The following is a 25,215-nucleotide window of genomic DNA, read 5'->3' as shown; positions in this document are numbered from 1 at the left end:
TCTGCCACCTTTCAGCCCAAGTTTCCAACTTATCCAGATCCATCTGTAGCAGAATACTATCTTCTCTTGTATTAACTGCTTTACATAGTTTTGTATCATCTGCAAATATCGATATTTTACTGTGTAAACCTTCTACCAGATCATTAATGAATATGTTGAAGAGAACAGGTCCCAATACTGACCCCTGCGGTACCCCACTGGTCACAGCGACCCAGTTAGAGACTATACCATTTATAACCACCCTCTGCTTTCTATCACTAAGCCAGTTACTAACCCATTTACACACATTTTCCCCCAGACCAAGCATTCTCATTTTGTGTACCAACCTCTTGTGCGGCACGGTATCAAGCGCTTTGGAAAAATCGAGATATACCACGTCCAATGACTCACCGTGGTCCAGCCTATAGCTTACCTCTTCATAAAAACTGATTAGATTGGTTTGACAGGAGCGATTTCTCATAAACCCATGCTGATATGGAGTTAAACAGTTATTCTCATTGAGATAATCCAGAATAACATCCCTCAGAAACCCTTCAAATATTTTACCAACAATAGAGGTTAGACTTACTGGCCTATCATTTCCAGGTTCACTTTTAGAGCCCTTTTTGAATATTGGCACCACATTTGCTATGCGCCAGTCCTGCGGAACAGATTCTGTCGCTATAGAGTCCCTAAAAATAAGAAATAATGGTTTATCTATTACATTACTTAGTTCCCTTAGTACTCGTGGGTGTATGCCATCTGGACCCGGAGATTTATCTATTTTAATCTTATTTAGCCGATTTCGCACCTCTTCTTGGGTTAGATTGGTGACCCTTAATATAGGGTTTTCATTGTTTCTTGGGATTTCACCTAGCATTTCATTTTCCACCGTGAATACCGTGGAGAAGAAGGTGTTTAATATGTTAGCTTTTTCCTCGTCATCTACAACCATTCTTTCCTCACTATTTTTTAAGGGGCCTACATTTTCAGTTTTTATTCTTTTACTATTGATATAGTTGAAGAACAGTTTGGGATTAGTTTTACTCTCCTTAGCAATGTGCTTCTCTGTTTCCTTTTTGGCAGCTTTAATTAGTTTTTTAGATAAAGTATTTTTCTCCCTATAGTTTTTTAGAGCTTCAATGGTGCCATCCTGCTTTAGTAGTGCAAATGCTTTCTTTTTACTGTTAATTGCCTGTCTTACTTCTTTGTTTAGCCACATTGGGTTTTTCCTATTTCTAGTCCTTTTATTCCCACAAGGTATAAACCGCTTACACTGCCTATTTAGGATGTTCTTAAACATTTCCCATTTATTATCTGTATTCTTATTTCTGAGGATATTGTCCCAGTCTACCAGATTAAGGGCATCTCTAAGCTGGTCAAACTTTGCCTTCCTAAAGTTCAGTGTTTTTGTGACTCCCTGACAAGTCCCCCTAGTGAAAGACAGGTGAAACTGTACAATATTGTGGTCGCTATTTCCTAGATGCCCAACCACCTGCAGATTTGTTATTCTGTCAGGTCTATTAGATAGTATTAGGTCTAAAAGTGCTGCTCCTCTGGTTGGATTCTGCACCAATTGTGAAAGATAGTTTTTCTTGGTTATTAGCAGAAACCTGTTGCCTTTATGGGTTTCACAGGTTTCACTTTCCCAGTTAATATCCGGGTAGGTAAAGTCCCCCATAACCAGGACCTCATTATGGGTTGCAGCTTCATCTATCTGCTTTAGAAGTAGACTTTCCATGGTTTCTGTTATATTTGGGGGTTTGTAACAGACCCCAATGAGAATTTTGTTACCATTTTTCCCTCCATGAATTTCGACCCATATGGACTCGACATCCTCATTTCCTTCGCTAATATCCTCCCTTAAAGTGGACTTTAGACAAGACTTTACATAGAGACAAACCCCTCCTCCTCTCCGATTTTTACGATCCTTTCTAAACAGACTGTAACCCTGTAAGTTAACTGCCCAGTCATAGCTTTCATCTAACCATGTCTCGGTTATTCCCACTATGTCAAAGTTACCTGTAGATATTTCTGCTTCTAGTTCTTCCATCTTGTTTGTCAGGCTTCTGGCGTTTGCGAGCATGCAGTTTAGAGGATTTTGTTTTGTTCCAATCTCCTCGCTGTGGATTGCTTTAGAAATGTTCTTACCTCCCATCTGAGTATGTTTTCCTGGGTCTTCTTTGTTCAAGTCTAATGTTTTTCTTCCCGTCCCCTCTTCTTCTAGTTTAACGCCCTCCTGATGAGTGTAGCGAGTCTTCTGGCAAATGTGTGTTTCCCAGGTTTGTTGAGGTGTAGTCCATCTCTGGCGAGGAGTCCATCGTACCAGTAATTCACACCGTGGTCCAGGAATCCGAATCCTTGTTGTCTGCACCATCGTCTTAGCCAGTTGTTTGCATCAAGGATCCTGTTCCATCTCCTGGTGCCATGCCCGTCTACTGGAAGGATAGAAGAAAAAACTACCTGTGCATCCAGTTCCTTTACTTTCTTCCCCAACTCTTCAAAGTCTTTGCAGATTGTCGGTAGGTCTTTCCTTGCCGTGTCATTGGTGCCAACATGTATCAGAAGAAATGGGTGGACGTCCTTGGAGCTGAAGTGCTTTGGTATCCTATCGGTCACATCCTTGATCATCGCACCTGGAAGGCAGCATACTTCTCTTGCAGTTATGTCCGGTCTGCAGATGATTATATAAGAACCATGTGAGACTAGAAAGCTTATAGATATATGCAATGGGAGATGCCAGCAGTGGATTTTGTTATTTAGGGTGACCAATTTCATACAGCATGGCAGGACAGTCCTTACAACCATTAAAGAGTAAGAGTAGTTTTAACTTTTAAATTAATAGTACATATAAAATGAGAAACTTTGCGTATATCCTATCAGGTAAATCTGCTTCTTTCTCTGCCAGGACTAATAATTCATTTTTAAATGTTTAATTTCCAGCTAAAATTTGTATTCAGTGAAGACAGATTTATATATTTCTGAGATCCGAAATGGCATTACTGAGATACGAGAATGCTTGAGTTTGCTATTCATTTCCATTATTCTTGCTACTCGAGTTGAGTACATTCAAGCATCCATGACTTAAGTACTGAGCTCTCAAGCGTTTTACTGCTCAAGCAACACTAGTACACATTTGTCTTCAATGAATACAGGCTTTAACCGGAAATTGAAAAATTTGAAAATAAATAATCAGTCCTGGCTAACAAACAGCAGATTTCTCTGATAAGATACATTACAAAGTTTATTATTTTTATGTGTACTATTGATTTATAAAATAAAAATTAAAACATTTGCTCCTTTAACGCCTTCCCTCTGCAGCCATTTTTCCTTTTTGCACTTTTTTTCCTTCTCCTTCTTCTAAGAGCCATAACTTTTTTATTTTTCTGCCCACATAGCTGTATGATAGAAATGTTTGTTTGTTGGACATGTTGTAGTTTTGAATGACACAATTCATTATACTATTCATTGTACTTAAAAATCAGGAAAAGAAATCCTAATGTTTTGCAATTGGGAACAAAAATCCAATCCTGCCATTATTTTGTATATTATTTTATAATATACATTCTGGGGCAATAGTGTTAGGGCTAGCGGAATGCACCAAATAATAAGACAGATAGAGTATGGTGCGTTCGCAGCCCGGGGTCCACCGTGCAGAGATGGAACCTGCTGCCAAGTAATGACGGACTATATGGCGGTACAAAGTGAATACACGCATGGGCTAACCTCACCCTGTGTGAAGGAAGCGAACCCTGTTACGTCACAGGGCCGTGGTACCGCACCAAGAGCGCAAGCAACAAGTCTCAGAACTCAATCCCAAGACACAGGATTTGAGTACATAGACCTCATGCGCTCGACACCGCTACTGAGGTGTCAGAGTGACAGCAATAGAAGCACGAGAGTGCATGCAGTGCCGCACTGACGAACGCCACTAACCACCCAGGCTTGGGTCAGGAAAGCGCTGTGAAAGCACAAGGTGCCGCACTGGCGGTCACAGCAATAAGACGCTGTATTGTGTGTTTACGTGCTGATGGCTAAGTCGGGCGCTAGATAGCAAACATACACCTTCCGCGAACAGTCATCCAATAGGGAGGGTTATTTAAAGAGCGACTTTCACTCACAACACACACACATTTACAAATGTACACTAGCGCATGGCCGTGCGGTCATGCGCAGCTTATATAGTTGCAGCACGTTCAGGACCTTCCAATAAAGGACCAATGGGAAGCTGCTACCAAAGTTTTGCCCTTTCAGGACCTTCCTGGAGGACCAATGGGATGTTGTTATGTTTGCTAATGACAGGTGTTATGAAGACAATCCAGAAACACAGTGTGCTTAGCGATCAGAGCGCACACAGTGATCTGACAAATACCCAAAAATACTAGAACGAGCTCTGAGACGTGGAAACTCTGTAGACTGCACACCTGATCCTATCCTAAACACAACTAAAAGCGGCTGTGGATTGCGCCTAACAACTACCTAGGCAACTCGGCACAGCCTAAGAAACTAGCTAGCCTGAAGATAGAAAAATAGGCCTGACTTGCCCCAGAGAAAATCCCCAAAGGAAAAGGCAGCCCCCCACATATAATGACTGTGAGTAAGATGAAAAGACAAAACGTAGGGATGAAATAGATTCAGCAAAGTGGGGCCCGATATTCTAGGACAGAGCAAGGACAGTAAAGCGAACTTTGCAGTCTACAAAAAACCCTTAAGCAAAACCACGCAAAGGGGGCAAAAAAAACCCACCGTGCCGAACTAACGGCACGGCGGTACACCCTTTGCGTCTCAGAGCTTCCAGCAAAACAAAAGACAAGCTGGACAGAAAAAAAGCAACAAAAAAGCAAAAAGCACTTAGCTATACAGAGCAGCAGGTCACAGGAACAATCAGGAGAAGCTCAGATCCAACACTGAAACATTGGAGCAAGGATAGCAGCATCAGGCGGAGTTAAGTAATGAAGCAGTTAACGAGCTCACCAGAACACCTGAGGGAGGAAGCTCAGAAGCTGCAGTACCACTTGTGACCACAGGAGTGAATTCAGCCACAGAATTCACAACAGGATGTGCTGCAGTACCTGAGCATGTGACCCTCGATCTCCAATGGGAGATCTTGCCCTGGGCATGCTCAGAAAGAGAAAAGCAGGACTTAGCCCCAAAAGCATCTGCTCACCGCTGCCCAACACTGACTTCAATGGCAGAAGCAGGAAAAGCAGCAGTAACTCTTTGTACAGAGTGAGACTGAGCAAGACGCTGGGACCGACGTCTCTGCTGAGCAGACTCCACTGCGGCTGGATAAGAATGGGAGACCGCAGCGGAGATGGCTCGAGATTCCCCTTGTGCAGAAGTGGGAACTCGACACCTAACATTACCCCCCCTCCTAGGACTCCCCCCTCCTTGGGCCTCGCTACGCTCGAAGGCAGCAATGAGCTGTGGGGCCCGAATGTTTTCAGCAGGCTCCCAGGACCTGTCCTCTGGGCCATAACCCTTCCAATCCACCAGATAGAACTTTTTGCCACATACCACCTTGCACCCCAAAATAGCGTTCACCTCGTAATCATCCGTAGACGAACCCGATGTCCCGGCAGATGACTCGGAAAACCGGGACATGTATACGGGTTTCAAGAGGGACGCATGAAAGGTGTCGGTGATACCCAAGCGTGGAGGAAGGGCCAGACGGTAGACCACAGGGTTAACCTGTTCAAGGACCTTGAAGGGACCCAAGTAGTGAGGTGCAAACTTAGTGGACTCAACACGCAGCCTGATGTTACGGGCGGAGAGCCACACTAAGTCGCCAGGAGCAAAGGTCGGAGCGGGACGCCGATGAGCATCGGTGGAGGACCTCATTCTCTCCTTGGAGGCCCGAATGGCATCCTGAGTGCGGTCCCAAATGTCCCGTGCCTCCACAGCCCAGTTGCCACCCTGGAGTCAGCAGAAGACACAGGCATGGGCACAGGGACACGCGGATGCTGGCCGTAATTAAGGAGGAATTTAGTCTGACCGGTGGAGTCGGATACGGCGTTGTTAAGCGCAAACTCTGCCCACGGTAGCAAGGATGCCCAGTCATCCTGCCTGGCAGAAACAAAATGTCGTAAATATGTGACCAAGGTCTGGTTGGCCCTCTCTACCAACCCATTCGTCTCGGGATGATATGCCGAAGAGAGATTCAACTCAATACTGAGTAGACGACAAAGCTCTCTCCAGAATCGAGACGCAAACTGGGGACCCCGGTCACTAACAATTTTGTCTGGCATACCGTGTAGGCGAAATATATGTTTGATGAACAAGACAGCCAACACCCGTGCAGAAGGTAGCCGTGGAAGAGGCACCAAGTGCACCATTTTGGAAAAATGGTCGGTGATCACCCAGATAATGGTGCAGTTACGAGACTTGGGTAAGCCCACCACAAAGTCCATCCCGACCATCTCCCAGGGCCTGTCCGCCACCGGCAGAGGGTAAAGCAAACCAGCTGGCCATTGCCGAGGGGACTTGTTCTTGGCGCAAGAGACACACGCCCGAACATATTCTGTGACATCACGAGCCATATGCGGCCACCAGTATGTTCTCGCCAGTAACTCAGATGTCCTTTTGGAACCAAAATGTCCACCCACCCTGGACGAGTGTGCCCAAGAGAGAACCTCCGGTCGCAAACTGGATGGTACAAAAGTCTTGCCCGGAGGCACAGACTCTAGCGAAACCGGGGCCACAGTTCTCAAGCTCTCGGTGGGGACAATAAGCCGAGGCTCCTCTTCCTCCTCCGCAGATGACACAATGGAGAGAGAGAGAGCGTTAGCCCGAATGTTCTTCTCCCCAGAAAGAAAATGGAGGGTGAAATGAAACCGGGAGAAGAATAAGGACCATCTGGCCTGGCGAGAATTCAATCGCTGGGCTGTCTGCAGGTACACCAAATTTTTATGGTCTGTGAAGACTTGGAAGGGAAAACGTGCTCCCTCCAAGAGATGTCTCCACTCCGAGAAAGCCAACTTCATGGCTAGCAACTCCCTGTCCCCGATGGAATAATTCCTCTCTGCTGGTGAGAAGGTCTTAGAAAAGAAGAAGCAAGGATGCTTCCGACCTTGAGCATCCTTTTGGAAGAGGACTGCTCCAGTACCAACAGAAGAGGCATCCACCTCCATGATAAATGGCTTATCAACATCGGGGCGATGTAGGATGGGAGCGCTAGCGAAGTGTGACTTTATGGAGTTAAAGGCCTTGGAGACCTCCTCAGACCACAATTTGGGATTTGCCCCCATCTTGGTGAGGGCAACCAAGGGAGCTACCAAAGTTCAGAAGTGCGGAATGAACTGGCGATAATAATTAATGAACCCCATAAAGCGCTGCACCGCTTTAAGAGAATGGGGTTCCTGCCAGTCCATCACAGCCTGTAGTTTGGCAGGATCCATAGCCAATCCCTGGGCAGAGATGATGTAGCCTAGGAAAGGTAAGGACTCCTGCTCGAACATACACTTCTCCAACTTGGCATAGAGGGAGTTTGCCCATAGGAGGTCGAAGACTTTGCAAACATCTCTCCGGTGGGAGTCAATATCTGGAGAGTAGATGAGAATATCATCCAGATAGACTACGACCGAGGTGGAAAGCATATCCCGGAAGATGTCATTCACAAAGTCTTGGAAAACGGCTGGGGCATTACAGAGCCCGAAGGCCATCACCAGATATTCATAGTGCCCATCCCTGGTGTTAAAAGCCGTCTTCCATTCGTCCCCCTCATGGATGCGAATCAGGTTGTAAGCACCCCGCAGATCTAATTTAGTAAATACCCTTGCTCCCCGAAGCCTATCGAAGAGCTCAGATATCAAGGGCAAAGGATACTTATTCTTAACGGTGATGGCGTTAAGACCCCTGTAGTCTATGCATGGACGCAATTCCCCATTCTTCTTCTGCACGAAGAAGAACCCTGCCCCAGCAGGTGACACTGACTTCCTAATGAATCCTCTAGCCAGATTTTCCTGGATGTACTGTGACATTACCTCCGTCTCCAGGAGAGATAACGGATAGACTCGACCCCGGGGAGGCTCAGCACCAGGCAAGAGATCAATAGGACAGTCATAGGGGCGATGGGGCGGAAGGATCTCCGCCGCCTTTTTGGAGAACACGTCTGCATAAGACCAATACTGCTTGGGGAGAGAGGATAGATCTGCGGGTACCTCTGTAGTAGCAACCTGAACGCACTCCCTCTGACACCTACCCCCACAAGATTCGCCCCATCCCAGAATTCTGCCTGAGGACCACTTGTTATGAGGAGAGTGGTACCGTAGCCAAGGTATTCCCAACAGGACCTCATCAATTCCCTCAGGAATGACGAGCAGAGATATAATCTCCTGATGAGATGGCGACAAGGAGAGAGTAAAAGGGATGGTCTGGTGTGTTATCTGTGAGGGCAGTGTCGACCCATTCACCACTCGTACCGTTACTGGTTGAGCTAGCATAACCAGGGGTATTGCGTGACGTTGGGCGAAGGCAGAAGACATAAAATTGCCCTCCGCCCCAGAATCCACGCAGAGCTCTACCGAGTGGGAGAATGAGCCTATAATAATTGTCCCTTTAAAGGACAATTTAGAGGCAAACGTCGCCGTGTCTAGTGTACCTCCACGTACTACCACTAGACGCTGATGTTTCCTCGACCGCTGAGGACATCTGGTGGCTAGATGTCCTGACTGCTGGCAAACATGACAGACCTTGAGTGCACAAGCGGTCCGGGACTTAGATCCCGCTTGTGGCACTTCCATGGCCTCATGTGACTCAGCAACCTACCCTCCAGCTGCTGGATATACCGCAAGGATTGCTGTTTGTCCGTCATTACTAGCCAGACCCTGGCGCTAGTGTAATGTTAGGGCTAGCGGAACGCACCAAATAATAAGACAGATAGAGTATGGTGCGTTCGCAGCCCGGGGTCCACCGTGCAGAGATGGAACCTGCTGCCAAGTAATGACGGACTATATGGCGGTACAAAGTGAATACACACATGGGCTAACCTCACCCTGTGTGAAGGAAGCGAACCCTGTTACGTCACAGGGCCGTGGTACCGCACCAAGAGCGCAAGCAACGAGTATCAGAACTCAATCCCAAGACACAGGATTTGAGTACATAGACCTCATGCGCTCGACACCGCTACTGAGGTGTCAGAGTGACAGCAATAGAAGCACGAGAGTGCATGCAGTGCCGCACTGGCGAACGTCACTAACCACCCAGGCTTGGGTCAGGAAAGCGCTGTGAAAGCACAAGGCGCCGCACTGGCGGTCACAGCAATAAGACGCTGTATTGTGTGTTTACGTGCTGATGGCTAAGTCGGGCGCTAGATAGCAAACATACACCTTCCGCGAACAGTCATCCAATAGGGAGGGTTATTTAAAGAGCGACTTTCACTCACAACACACACATATTTACAAATGTACACTAGCGCATGGCCGTGCGGTCATGTGCAGCTTATATAGTTGCAGCACGTTCAGGACCTTCCAATAAAGGACCAATGGGAAGCTGCTACCAAAGTTTTGCCCTTTCAGGACCTTCCTGGAGGACCAATGAGATGTGCTGCAGTACCTGAGCATGTGACCCTCGATCTCCAATGGGAGATCTTGCCCTGGGCATGCTCAGAAAGAGAAAAGCAGGACTTAGCCCCAAAAGCATCTGCTCGCCGCTGCCCAACACTGACTTCAATGGCAGAAGCAGGAAAAGCAGCAGTAACTCTTTGTACAGAGTGAGACTGAGCAAGACGCTGGGACCGACGTCTCTGCTGAGCAGACTCCACTGCGGCTGGATAAGAATGGGAGACCGCAGCGGAGATGGCTCGAGATTCCCCTTGTGCAGAAGCGGGAACTCGACACCTAACAAATAGTTACTGTGGATCATGATTTTTCAGTTCAGTATGATTACAGTGATGCAAAATTTGTTTAAGATTTTTTTATTTAAGTGAAGGAAAAAAATCTGAAAATTTTAAGAAAGACATTCTTGTTTTTGTCTCCATATTCTGAAACCCGTACCATTTTAATTTTTTCATCAATTGAGCTGGGTGAGGGATTGTTTTTTCCTTGACGAGTTGACAGTTTCCTTGATACTATTTTTGCCTATGATGTATGATGTTTTGATCTGTGGTATTGTGTTTTTTAGGTTGAAGTAGTGACCACAAAAACACATTTCTTCTTCTCTATACTTAGCTTACAAAAACAGGTTAATTCATTTTATATTTGGACAGACTGTAGATACAAAATACGTACATTTTTTATGTGTTTCATTTCTTTATTTTAATTGGAGGAGAAGGTTGGTGATAACCAATCAGCGCCAAGTAATCGTTTTGATGGGAGCCAGTAAGCACAAGCAGTTGCGAGCATTCCATCAGAGATTGACAGCATAGTTCATCTTACCGTGTCTGTTAGAGGCCGACTAGTACAGCTGATATCTGCCTCGTGTGAAGGGAACCCACTTCACACAGGATCACCCTTGCAAACACAAACATGTTTGTGATGTTGCATTAAGGAGCTAACATATCTTGTCTCCTACCAATTTTGTTATTTTGTTTATTTCTGTGGGCGATGCTTATACCTGATACTGAGTAAGGTGAGAGTTTTTGAAAATTTAGTTTCCTCTTTTTCCATCATTTGCATATCATTAACATGTCTGTCAGTCCTGAGATTTTCTTAACTTCATGACTTTTCCTCTTGGTGTTGCAATTTCAATGTTGAGTAGTGTATAAAAAAATGACCAACCTGACATATCTTTTAGATACTTTGCTTCCCGTAATACATTTTGTCTAGAACTATATTTATAAATATGACTCACAATCAGCATACATTGCCATGTCCCTTCTTGTTACACATGGTTCCAAAGTGATTTTTTTTTAAGTTGCTGCTTAGTACTGTAAATATGATCAACTACTGGAGTATTTTAGAAAGCTACATGTAGCTGGATTAGTGTCAGACAAGTTTCCACAAAATTAATGCTTTAAATGTCAATGTAATAGTGCAATATGTTTGTTTTTTTATATAGGTTTCTATTAAAAAAGAAAACCGACTTCAATGTCATAAGACAATAACGCAGAATGCCTTGTCCTAATCAGTGTTTTTCTCTTTCTCATTCCAAGGATGAAGTCTGTCCAAGATTGGAAGGACATGAAGATCATGGATGTGTTTGGGCATCTGCTGTTTTAGTAAAGGATAAATTCATTTATGCAGCCCAGCCTTTACTAAATAGAGTTATCCTTGTTGATATCCAGGGCCAGAAAGTTGTTCAGGTAATATAAATTCCATTTTCCATTATGTGAATGATATAAATACATATTTATAAGTAGAGATAGGCAAACCCCTGGATGTTCGGGTCCAGCTACTAGAACCGAACAGTTAAAAAAAGTTTGATTTAGTTCGTTTTAAAGTTTGGGCCCCTAATTCAGTTGAATTAGGGGCCCAAACATCCAGCTTTTACCACTCTGTCATGTGCATGACAGCATAGCAAACAATACCGTACCGAACACCTACTGTTCTACTAGGAAGTCCATGTTCAGGGCACGTGCATGAACAGTAGGTGTTTGGTACGAACCCCGAACTTTACTGTTTGAGTTCACCCATCTCTGTTTATAAGTCCATTGCTACACACAAGGTGCATGTGTCTACAAATATATCTTATTAGAAATGTATTCCTAAAATAAACCCACTTTACTGTTTTTCATAGTTTTTAATTTGCTACACAATACCTATAGCCAATTGAATAGGCAATTGAAATAATTTTGGTAAATTAGATTAGGAATTTATGTTAATAGCATAATCTAGAGCAAGGATCAACATACTAGCCTAGGTTCAAAAAGACTGAAAAACATTTTGCATGAATTTAATCCCTACAAAATTCAATTTCTTTCCATTGTGATCGGTACATTTTGTATTCTAAGATAGAATTTTCAAGACCTGAGATCCATCAAGATGGTTGTCCCTAAAAAATGGTAAATCCACTTCTTAAAGCATTTAGATTTCATATTTTTAAAATAAAAAAAACATTATTTTTGGAAAATTTGAATCTTTTTAACCTTCCTGCAGTTGTTGGTTGCTTTTTAGTTGCCAATAGGCTCTGAGTTAGCTATTTATATGTTAAAAGACCACCTAAATAACAACAAGCCACTTTAGTGTAGAACGATGAACAGAAGAAACAGCAACCAGGGAGACTGTTAGGGTTGGTGGAACGCACCGAATATATTTATTAGATGGGATTTGTGCGTTCGCAACCCGGGATCCACCGTGCAGGAAAAAACCTGCTGCTAAGTAAATGGCGGCACTATATGGCGGTAAGAATCAGCTCTGTTAGCTTCACAGAGCAGCCAAGAAAGCAAAGCTCTGCGCCCTGTTAGACTTTCACAGAGGCACAGGCTAACTACCCAAACAAGAGCAGTTAGTGGTCATGCATGCACACAAAACTCCTCGCCGGAGATGCCAGCATTCTAGGGGCTTATTTCAGCCGGGTCCCTGAACACATACAAACACATGACCACACTGGCGCAAAGCACATAACATAGGAAGATACTAGCGCATGGCCGTGCGGCCATGCGAGCCTTAAATAGTTGCAGCACGTACAGGACCTTCCTAGAAGGACCAATGGAAGTTGCAGCAGTACTGAGCATGTGACCCTAGATCCCCACTGAGAGATCTTGCCCTGGGCATGCTCAGTGTGTGCAAAGCAGTACTTAGTCCTAGCACCTACAGGACCTTCTAAGAAGGACCAATGGAAGTTGCTGCAGTACCTGAGCATGTGACCTTTGATCTCCACTGAGAAATCTTACCCTGGGCATGTTCAGTGTGTGCAAAGCAGGACTTATTTCAAAAAACCTGATCTGCACATCCAAACATAGACACAGTGTGAACAGGTGCTGAACCCAGAGTCGCCAACTCGTATATAATCAAACAAATAGGGCAGCACACTGCAGCGCCAAAACATGCAAACTTGAAAACACGAAAATTTTTTTTTTTTAAACTGCATTACTGCACTAGAAATATGAAAAATGAGAGCTTTTAGCGCATAAAAATGGCCAATTTTATGTGTACCTCGTAGCCACGTTACGGCATCTCTCTTATACGAGGTCCTACTCTAAACCTACCTCTCTGAGAATAAACGTCTCCATCTGAATGGGTACATGTGAAACCTCTCCTTGGACTCAAATTCTCTCTCACTGTGGAGGGGTATTGGACCTACTATAATTAAAACACCTGAAGCTAGGAGGCAGGGAGTGCACGATCAGAAGGCTAGAGAATACATTTCAAAAAACCTGATCTGCACATCCAAACATAGACACAGTGTGAACAGGTGCTGAACCCAGAGTCGCCAACTCGTATATAATCAAACAAATAGGGCAGCACACTGCAGCGCCAAAACATGCAAACTTGAAAACACAAAATTTTTTTAAAACTGCATTACTGCACTAGAAATATGAAAAATGAGAGCTTTTAGCGCATAAAAATGGCCAATTTTATGTGTACCTCGTAGCCACGTTACGGCATCTCTCTTATACGAGGTCCTACTCTAAACCTACCTCTCTGAGAATAAACGTCTCCATCTGAATGGGTACATGTGAAACCTCTCCTTGGACTCAAATTCTCTCTCACTGTGGAGGGGTATTGGACCTACTATAATTAAAACACCTGAAGCTAGGAGGCAGGGAGTGCACGATCAGAAGGCTAGAGAATACATTTCAAAAAACCTGATCTGCACATCCAAACATAGACACAGTGTGAACAGGTGCTGAACCCAGAGTCGCCAACTCGTATATAATCAAACAAATAGGGCAGCACACTGCAGCGCCAAAACATGCAAACTTGAAAACACGAAATTTTTTTAAAATTGCATTACTGCACTAGAAATATGAAAAATGAGAGCTTTTAGCGCATAAAAATGGCCAATTTTATGTGTACCTCGTAGCCACGTTACGGCATCTCTCTTATACGAGGTCCTACTCTAAACCTACCTCTCTGAGAATAAACGTCTCCATCTGAATGGGTACATGTGAAACCTCTCCTTGGACTCAAATTCTCTCTCACTGTGGAGGGGTATTGGACCTACTATAATTAAAACACCTGAAGCTAGGAGGCAGGGAGTGCACGATCAGAAGGCTAGAGAATACATTTCAAAAAACCTGATCTGCACATCCAAAAAAAATTTCGTGTTTTCAAGTTTGCATGTTTTGGCGCTGCAGTGTGCTGCCCTATTTGTTTGATTATATACGAGTTGGCGACTCTGGGTTCAGCACCTGTTCACACTGTGTCTATGTTTGGATGTGCAGATCAGGTTTTTTGAAATGTATTCTCTAGCCTTCTGATCGTGCACTCCCTGCCTCCTAGCTTCAGGTGTTTTAATTATAGTAGGTCCAATACCCCTCCACAGTGAGAGAGAATTTGAGTCCAAGGAGAGGTTTCACATGTACCCATTCAGATGGAGACGTTTATTCTCAGAGAGGTAGGTTTAGAGTAGGACCTCGTATAAGAGAGATGCCGTAACGTGGCTACGAGGTACACATAAAATTGGCCATTTTTATGCGCTAAAAGCTCTCATTTTTCATATTTCTAGTGCAGTAATGCAGTTTAAAAAAATTTCGTGTTTTCAAGCTTGCATGTTTTGGCGCTGCAGTGTGCTGCCCTATTTGTTTGTTCAAAGCAGGACTTAGTCCCAGAAAAGCCTGCTCACCACAGATCAGTGCAGGGTACAATAGCAGAGCCTGGAGAGGCCGCAGTAACCCTTTGCACAGTATCAGTCCCAGCGAGACGCTGGGACCGTCGTCTCCGCTGAGTAGGCTCCACTGCGGCCGATGCAGAATGGGAGACTGCAGCAGACTCGGATCGAGATTCCCCCTGTGCAGCCGAGGAAACTCGACTCCTAACATAGAGGATGCCTCTCCATTTCTAAATTTCAATTTACAGTAGTGAAAATTGTCTCTTCAGAGAGGAAACGGACTAGAAGTCTAGTGCCACCTATAGGAAGTAGAATTCCTAGGAGTCGATGTCGAACGTATTGCTACTTCCTATAGGTGGTACTACAGTTCTAGTCCTCTTCCTCTCTGAAGAGATAATTTGCATATTTACCAGTGGAGCATTGCGGCTTTAAGTCTCCTCATCTCAGCATGCTTAACATGTCACTCTCCGCAAGGAAAAGTTTTACCCCTTGGATACCGGTCAGATGCCTCTCACACAGCCAAACCAGATCTCACACTTTGCACTGATGAGGGGCAGTAATTCAAAGCATAATGTCTGCAAAATGAAATTCTGGTTTTGGTTTTTATGCTAAGTAATCTGACAAGGTTTGTTAAAGGGTCGACAGTGACTTCTGGGATTGCTAATTCCTTTAGATGGCACTAGAGTTCTAGTTCTCTTCCTCTCTGAAGAGACAATTTACATATTTCCCAGAGGAGCATTTCACCTTTAAGTCTCCTCATCTTGGCATGCTTAACATGTCACTCTCTGCAAAGAGAAACAATACCCCTTGCATTCCAGTCAGACACCTCTCACACAGCCAAGCCAGATCTCACACTTTGCACTGATGAGGGGCTGTACCCAAAAACACAGTGTCTGCAAATTGAGATTCTTGATTTGGCTTCTATCCCAAGTCATGTGACAAGGCTTGTTAAAGGATCGACATTGACTTCTAGGATTGCTACTTACTAGAGTTCTACATTTCTTCCTCTCTGAAGAGGCAATTTGCATATTTCCCAGAGGAGCATTGCGGCTTTAAGTCTCTCATCTCGGCATGCTTAACATGTCACTCTCCACAAGGAGAAACATTGCCCCTTCAATATAGTGTATCCTAGTGAAACAATATGCAGATGTGAGGAAAGTGAATATCTGATGTACTCATAGTACAGAATAATGCTGTGTAAAGAGTACAGAAAATAAGAATGCAATGATTTGGAAATCTCTTATAGCCTGATTTGTTTCACATTTCAACATAAAACACAAATCAGAAGTTGAAAGTAAGACTTTTTTCAATTTTGTGTGAAAAAATTAACTCATTTAGAAATTGATGGCAAGAATAAATCTCAAAAACGTTCAGACAGCGTTAATAAAGATCTAGAAGAGTTAATGGTATTAATGAAAATTGAATAACGGCTGGAGGGATGATCTTGAATTCACATGACTGTGTAAAAAGCATGTTAGAGATGTGAAGTCTCTCAACAGCAAATGTGGTCAGCGATTCACCAATCAGAGCAGCTGCATCTGAAAATTGTGGAGCAATGTCAGGAAAATGTTCCTCAGCGTAAAATTGTAAATACTTTGACTATCACACCATCTAGAATGCATAATGTTATCATAAGATTCAGGGTCTGTAGAAATCTATGTGCTCTAGAGACATGGTCAAAATATGTTGCTCGTGATCTACAGTTCATCAGTCGCCAGCGACATTGAAGGAGGAATGATTCACTTGTGAAAATCATTAAATGGTCTTAGCAATGCACAATTGCAAGAAAATTCTCTTTCCTGCAAATAACAAGCAATGTTTCAACACAATCCTTAAACACTACAGTCTTTTCTGGGCCAAAGCTAATTTAAAATGGACTGAGGCAAAATGAAAAGCTGTTGTGTGGTCAAATGAATCAAAATGTGATATTCTTTATGGAAACCTTGGAAAACATTGCCCATAGACTCATAAGAAGAAAGACCATGAAGCGTTTTATATCAGCTCACAGTTCAAAAACCTGAATCTCTGATGGTATAGGGTTGCATTAGTGCCTACAGCATGAGCAGTTTACACATCTTGAAAGACATTAAACAGAGGTTTTAGAACAACATTTTCTCTCATTGAGACAAATGCTATTTCAGGGAAGACCTTACTTATTTCAGAAAATCAATGCTGAACCACATACTTTATCCATCACAACAGTATGGCTTCGTGGAATGAGAGCATGAGGATGGACTTGCCACCTGCAGACCAGACCTTCCACCAATAGAAAACATTTGGCATATTATAAAAAATCCAGCAAAGACGCTGAACTGTTGTGGAGTGAGAATCCTACAGTAGACAAGTATAGGGTAACATTTCTCACCCAAAACTCCAGAAATTGGTTTCCTCACTTCCCAGACATTTTACACAGACTAGTGTAAAAAGAAGAAACTAGGTTACACAATAGTAGACAATGCCTTGTCCCACAAATTATTGAAATGTGTAGCAGTCATCAATTTCTAAATTGTAAAGCTACATCCTCTTGTTTTATAGTCCTCAGTAAAGGAGGGGCTTCGCAGAGTCAGTCCTTTTAAACCATTTTCTTAATGAGACTTAGTCAACCTAAATGCCTTTGTACTCTTCCTGATCATTAAAGGGGTTGTCCAGTCTTCTGATTAGCATCTGAAGACTTTTGAAACCTGACAGTGTTCATCAAGATTCACCAGATTAATTTGTGATTTGCATACTTGATTATTTTATTGTTTTATGTTGAATGGGGCGAAAGGGGGGTGATTTGAACTTTTATTTTATTTTTTCTTTATATTTTTAAATACTTTTTTTTACTTTTGGCATGCATCAATAGTCTCCATGGGAGACTAGAAGCAGCCATAACCCGATCAGCTCTGCTACATACTGGCAATGATCATGTCGTCTGTATGTAGCAGAATACCTCACTTGCTATGAGCTCCAACCACCAGGTGGCGCTCATAGCAATCCGGCAGTGACAACCATAGAGTTCTCCTGGAGACCTCTGATTGTCAAGCCAACCCATCGGTGACCCGTGATCACGTTGCGGGGGTCACTGATGGATGGATTTCGAGCACGATTGCCGGAAGTTCATGTTAAATACTGCTGTCAGCATTTGACAGCGGCATTTAATGGATTAAAAGCCATGGGTGGATCGCGGCTCCACCCGCGGCTGTCCCGGGCACATGTCAGCTGTTCAAAACAGCTGACATGTGTCGGGAAAGATGTGGGCTCACCGCCGGTATCATTACGCCCAACGTCGTTAAGGGGTTAAAGACTGATTTTTTTTGTATAATCAATTGTCAAATTAAAATGAAGGAGATTTTTTCGTATTCAGTACTTCATTTCCCAATTTAGCTGAATTCTATGTGAAATGCCACCCTTCTTCACAGATCAAACGTCTGGATTTAATCTTCTTACTAGTATGTCTTACTTTGCTGTAGCTGAACATTTTTAACAGCCGCTGGGGCACTGAGGAGACAGATTCTGGTCACCACACTTCTGAATGCTGACAATATAAAAGCACGATGCACAAGAAGAGAGGTCAATGATTCCAGCTCTGCTAGACTCTTGCTCGCTGGCCTGTCTTGTCCCCACCCACATACTTTTTTACTATTAATAAAGTGATGGAGAATATGAATGTTGAAATGCACCATGGGAAGGCGGCTTCTAAGGAAGATAAAATACAGCCATTAGTTCTGTGCAGCAGCATGGTACTTTACACAAAAGACAGCCAAATCTGGTAATCAAATGAATTACAAAATGTCTTCATCTTTATTTGGCAATTAATAAAAAAATAAAAAATTGCAATCTTTTAAGTGCAATCTCACCCATGACCTACATCCATCTCTTGATCTTTACCTGATGATAGTGTCATCCGACATCCACCCTTTCGTTTCCATAGACAGAATATTGAGGCTTAAAATGTTTTCCATTTAACTTAAATTCTGATGCAATCCAATTTTTAGCTTAATCAAGAATGTAGTCCGCACAATATTTTTTCCAGCCAAACAAAAGAATAGTTACTGGATTCATTTTTTTTTTAACATTGAAGTTTTAACTGATAGTCATGTCTTATTCCATCCATTAATGGATGAAAGATAAGAACCACTTGCGTCACAGCAAAAGCAGGGGTCTGTGCCTTCTCCATCGCTGCAAACATAATAATAAAAAAGTAGTTTATACACAGTAATAGGAAGTGCTGACCTCCATACACAGCGATCATGTGATCACATAGTTAGGTAGAAGGAGCTGATGGGTCATAGCAGACCCAGACAGCTCTACTATTCAGCCAGGAGTTTGCATTTCCCATGTAACAGAGGATAATATTACAGCCCCAGTTACAAGGGAAACAGGACAAAAATAAAAATGTTTAAATGTTTAAATGCCCGCCAAAGGTCTTTCATGACCTTATTGGGGCATATTGTACAAAAAAATGAAAAATAAATATAATTGGTAAAAAAAAATGATGAATAAAAAATGCCGCTATCAGTAAAAATTGTTGCTACTATCCCGCTTAAAATTAAACTCATGCAATACAGTACATAAAAATATTTGTTGCAGAATGTGGTACAAATTTGTATGTGTTTCAGTGGTCCTGTGTGGTCACAAAAAAATGAGAAAAACAGGCACAATATTTTTTCCAATGATATCATCAAAATAAAAGTGAGACAGTGACATGAAAATGAAGCTTCATGTGTCACTGAAAAAAAGATGCACAAACTGTTTGAGTATACAAACAAGAAAAAAATGTTACAGCTCTTTAGACAGTAAGTAAAAAAAAAACAAAAAAAGTGACTGTTCAAGAAACGGTATTAATGGCCTGGTCTTGCTCTGGGTAAGAACTTTGCATTAAAGGTGTTAAGAGACACTTCTAGTAAAAGTGGATCCATTACAAATGGAACAAAAACGGATGCAAGTTGGAGCCCAAAATGTGCATCTGTTTTTGCTCTTGTTTTTTTAGTACCTTTACAAAAGGATGACAACTAGTCATGAATAGAAAGAGCAGTATTCATATGTAAATTGTCTACAGAATATTTAAAATATTTAACCATTATGTAATTTTTGAGAAAAGTAAAAAGTACTAAAACTTCATAACACTTTTTGCCCTTTTCCTGCACATTCAGACTTCATAGTAACTCATTTTAAATAGTTTATGAAGAAGAGCTCTCATATTATTTTAGGTACAGCCTTTGAATACTAAAACTGAAGTCATTTGACCTGAAAGGTTAGCTTTGTTTTGCTTACAGCTGCAGCAGAGGTCAGCCAATTACAGATATTTCATTTTGAATGTCAAAAGTCTTTGCTCATCAACAGGGAATTGGGACTATGTTTTAGCAAAATGGAAAGTGATTTTATTCCTGAAGTGATAAGGCTATAGAAATAAATGAACTTATATCAGGTGCATCTGTGCTTCTCAGTGCTTTGAAAATTGCAAAGTCTTGATAATGCCCGTGTTTTATTACAAGTTGTTACACGTTTTCAATGCAGACATCTATCATGTATTTTTGTGACAGGACTGAGTATTATGCACTATTTGAAAGTGGCATCTATTGTAAATTTAATATTTTATCGAAGACTCTGCTGTTTAGTATTTATTTTTACTATTAGGTTCATGAATTGAGAATGTCTATATCCGCATTTGGTTATTTTATAATTAGACCAGCTCTAATACTCTGTGAATAAGAACAATACTTTCTGTATTTTCTATTTTATGTTGTCAGAATAAAGTATGAGATCGAACTGCACTTGATAATATGTTTCCTTAAACTTCTGGAACATTTCAATTTTGTAAAATGTATAGCCCTATAAATAATGCTTACTTTTTGACTAAAGCTTAGAAATGGCTATAAATGTTTTTGAGATTTATTACATCTATTGCATATCACCATGGTAATGGAATTTACTAAAAATTGGGAGAAGACACTTTCATAAAACTCAAGTGTGGCTCTACAATTTGTTTTTTTTTTATTCCAATTAAGTATAGATGAAATTGGGTGAGGTTCTCCCATAATACTGGGCGCAAGGGACATATATTTGAATTCTTTATTGTGGACTACATTTTTTATATGTGAGGTGTCATATCTTATATAATTTCCAGCAAACAATAGACCTTATGTACTGTAACAACCAATACTGTCACCTATGAGCCTATGCTAGACTCTATGAGAAGCAGTTATCTATGGGTACATATGAGTTACAGTATAGGCCCATCTTAGGCTTTATATTATGGTGTTTTAGAATGTCCATATATATAAACTAAAGCAACTAAAAACATTGTGTTATCTCCTAACTTAAAATTATAAAAATATTTTATATTTTCAGCAACCTGTTTTTTTCTAGTACCTAGTTGGTGAAATAGCACATTTTTCACTGACAAGAGGAAGCACTCAGAAAGCTTCTTTGCATGCATAGTATATATGAATATGCACCAAAAGCACAGAAGAAATACCAAGAGCCAATAAATGCATTAACTTCAAATTTATAATAAATGATGAAAAAGGTGGCCAATACCGCTAATAAACTGGCTGCAGGTGTCATTGTACGTTCTATAAAGCAGAACTAGGATAAACAACTGCTCTATTTTCACGGTGAAGAGGAGCAGTAGTTCAGTTGGGATATAGGAAAGGCGTGTTGAAACAGCCCAAGAGTGCTCTTACGTGTCATCAGCAATCTCAACTAGTCATTAGTGCATTATCCCGAGAATCTACATCATTAGTTTAAATTAGCTGATCCTAATTAGCCAGCTGGTACCTTCCTTGACAAACAAGACAATGCAGAAATATAGGAAATGTGACACTAGCTCATTAGTATCCTTATATTCCAGCACTCTTTCTGTAATGTGATAATATAGGTTGTTAATTTCTTGTTTCCTACGGTAGTTTCAGGAAATAGTGATAGTCCCAAAATATTGAAAAATGCTAAAAATTCTCGCGAGTGCATTACTTCCATATTACATGCAGTTCATCAAGAAATAAATGGAATAAGGCTAAGATCACACTTTCAGTATTTGGACGGTATGTGTACAAGTATCATAAAAGTATAATAGAAACACGTGCACCACTTTAGCATTCTCCCCTCTTTCCTAGTTTCTGTTTTCAAATACTGACGTAAAATACTGACCAAATACTGAGAGTGTGAGCATGGTCTTAAGGTACCGTCACACTAGACGATATCGCTAGCGATCCGTGACGTTGCAGCGTCCTGGCAAGCGATATCGTCCAGTGTGACACACAGCAGCGATCAGGCCCCTGCTGTGATATCGCTGGTCGGGGAAGAAAGTCCAGAACTTTGTTTCGTCGCTGGCTCTCCCGCTGACATCGCTGAATCGGCGTGTGTGACGCCGATTCAGCGATGTCTTCACTGGTAACCAGGGTAAACATCGGGTTACTAAGCGCAGGGCCGCGCTTAGTAACCCGATGTTTACCCTGGTTACCATCGTTAAAGTAAAAAAAACAACCACTACATACTTACCTACCGCTGTCTGTCCCCGGCGCTCTGCTTCTCTGCTCTGGCTGTAAGCACAGCGGCCGGAAAGCAGAGCGGTGACGTCACCGCTCTGCTTTCCGGCTGCCCGGCGCTCACAGCCAGAGCAGAGAAGCACAGCGCCGGGGACAGACAGCGGTAGGTAAGTATGTAGTGGTTGTTTTTTTTACTTTACCGATGGTAACCAGGGTAAACATCGGGTTACTAAGCGCGGCCCTGCGCTTAGTAACCCGATGTTTACCCTGGTTACTGGCATCGTTGGTCGCTGGAGAGCGGTCTGTGTGACAGCTCTCCAGCGACCAAACAGCGACGCTGCAGCGATCCGGATCGTTGTCCGGACATTGCAGCGTCGCTATGTGTGACGGGGCCTTTAGGCTGAGTTGCCCCATCATTTGCCCTATTATGGCTCTATAACACAGTCATGTTTATGTTAACAGTCATTTCCAAAAGTAAACAAACTGAGTTGCTAGAATGCATCTAATTTGCTCAATCGCTGTCTTTTTCCAGGTACTTGAAGGGAAAGGGCATAGCAGTATGCAAAAAAACCCACAATTGATTAATTTCGAGTGAAAATGCCCAAATTGAATTGGTGTAATAGGATACTTCTGAAATATTATGTAAATCTTAAAGAAAATATAATACTAAAAGCATTTCAGTAAAACCTTATCATTTTAAGATAAATGAAAGTAATGGGAGAATAAAAATGTACTTAAAACAATGCCATAAATAATTCAGACATTAATAAACAGTAAAACAATTTGCAGTGTTCCATACCAATTTGTATAAGAATAAAATAAAATAGTCTTATTAAACATAATATAATAATGCACACTGGAATACACAATTTTAGATTGCCAGTCAAAATATTGACTGCTAAGAAGTGACAAAAATCACGTGGTCAACTGTAATCAAAACTTTCAAGAACAATTTTTCCAGATATAGAGTTGCAAAATTGTCTGTCTGATTAAATGAAAGATTTAGCTTCTAGGTGTGAAAACTTTGAAGTGTCCTTCACATGGCTGTACATGGCTTCACTGAATAAATTCTTCGAAACAAAATTATTTAAACTAAAATAACGTGAGTTGGTTCTAGGGCCAAATCTTCCAAATTAAAGATATTTGTTTAGGGATTGATATAACTGCAACCCAGAAACAATAATAGTTATGTCAGTATCTAAATCAGTTTTCTTTTTACAGAATATTTAGCTAATATTTTGAGGCCACATTTTGTAACCTGCTGACAAGGAGATTTAACAGATAAGGTTATTATACAGTAAATAAATATATATATATATATATAAATGGATATATATATATATATATGTGCATGCATGAATTGATTTATTAGTTTATTTGTATAATAGTTGGTCTTAAATATTTCTAGGCAGTAAACACAGATCCTGTTCCTGTGACATTACATTACGATAAATCACATGACCAAGTCTGGATTCTCAGCTGGGGAACTGTTGAAAAGTCATCTCCAACATTGCAGGTATGGCCTTTGTGCTTCATAATGGTAACTTCAGTCCATTTTGATAATGTGAACAACTTCAATTGTAACAAAGAACAAATTACCTTTGCGAAGTCCACACCCTGTTGTGGAGTTTAAAGATGAAGACTCACAAATCTTTAGACTCTACTCCAAGTATTTAGTGCGTAGCTGTATGCTTAGAGACCCAAGCACTGTTAAGGAGAAAGGGGAGACACATAACAGTGATTTTGTTTAATAAGGTGTGTGTCTCCAACAAGATATTTATATGTAAAAAATATAATGCATGTGTAAGGATAGCTTACAGTGCTGCAGCCATCCTACCCCTGAAGACACCAATCACGACATGTTTAATGTGTATTATGTCATGCATCTTTGTCTATATTGTGTCATGTGAATTGTGTCATAATTAGAGTTGAGCAAATACAACTCTGGCAAAAATGAACACACCATCACATCAAAACCCTGTCATGGGCAGCCCAATCTCCAGACCTGAACCCCATTGTAAACCTCTGGAATGTAATCAAGAGGATGATGGATAGTCACAAGCCATCAAACAAAGAAGAACTGCTTACATTTTTGCGCCAGAAGCAGAGTGAAAGACTGGTGGCAAGCATGCCAAGACGCATGAAAGCTGTGATTAAAAATCATGGTTATTCCACAAAATATTGATTTCTGAACTCTTCCTGAATTAAAACATTAGTATTGTTGTTTCTAAATGATTATGAACTTGTTTTCTTTGCATTATTTGAGGTCTGAAAGCACTGTTTTGTTTTAAATTTTGACATTTCTCCTTTTCAGAAAAACAAAAACAAATATTGCTTGGAAATTCGGAGACATGTTGTCAGAAGTTTATAGAATAAATGAACAATTTACATTTTACTAAAAAATATACCTATAAAGAGAAAAACCAGACAAACTGAACATTTTGCAGTGGTCTTTTAATTTTTGCCAGAGCTGTATGTCCAGAATTGGTCACTGAATCTGAATTTGCCGTATTCGTACCAAATTGGAACACTGTTCATGCCAAATTTATGTTTGACGATTGATTCCAAACATATTCTGTCATTTCTACTTCCATTGACTCCAATAACATTCAGTTGTGTTTGTCGAATATTGCAAATACAATATTCGCCGCCGATCATAATAGCAACCGAAATGTGAAAAATTTGTTCAACTCTAGTCATAGTATGGAATGTAAGATAAATAATGTAAGTAATGTACAGTATAGGTGGTATACTGTAGGAGATAGTGTATGAGATAGGTAGTGTACAGATAGATAGTAGAATAATGACATTAGAGTAAGATATAGTTGATGTTTGTGACTAGCCCATAGTGGGAGGGTATAAGTGTTAGGGCACTGGCTGCTTACCATAGTTAGGAGGTTGGAGTTTGGAGGTTAACATGTGCAGTGCTGCCAAAGGGGTTATTCACCGTATGAGGAGACTTAAGGACAGGGATAGTGATATCCTAAAGAAAATGTGACTGATTAGACATTGTGGCATACCAAAGCAGGTATCCATAGGATAGAATGCTGAGACATGAATCCCCGAACTCCTAATGCCGAACAAAATAGACCTAAACAGGACCGAGTTTATGAATCTA

General features: G+C 41.6%; 1 protein-coding gene across 4 annotated transcripts in view; it reads left to right on the top strand.

Moving 5' to 3' along the window:
- The window catches only part of FSTL5 (follistatin like 5), a 1,350,822-nt gene that overhangs the window by 1,278,108 nt on the left and 47,499 nt on the right, over positions 1-25,215 (top strand). For all 4 annotated transcript variants that reach the window (XM_069744171.1, XM_069744169.1, XM_069744172.1 and 1 more), the window contains 2 exons: positions 11,069-11,218; positions 23,506-23,613. In XM_069744171.1, the coding sequence (XP_069600272.1) occupies positions 11,069-11,218; positions 23,506-23,613 (258 nt within the window). The remainder of the gene's footprint in view (positions 1-11,068; positions 11,219-23,505; positions 23,614-25,215) is intronic.

Source organism: Ranitomeya imitator, chromosome 1, assembly GCF_032444005.1.
Source record: "Ranitomeya imitator isolate aRanImi1 chromosome 1, aRanImi1.pri, whole genome shotgun sequence".
In the NCBI taxonomy this organism is placed as follows: domain Eukaryota; kingdom Metazoa; phylum Chordata; class Amphibia; order Anura; family Dendrobatidae; genus Ranitomeya; species Ranitomeya imitator.
This window is presented reverse-complemented; position numbering and strand designations above follow the sequence as displayed.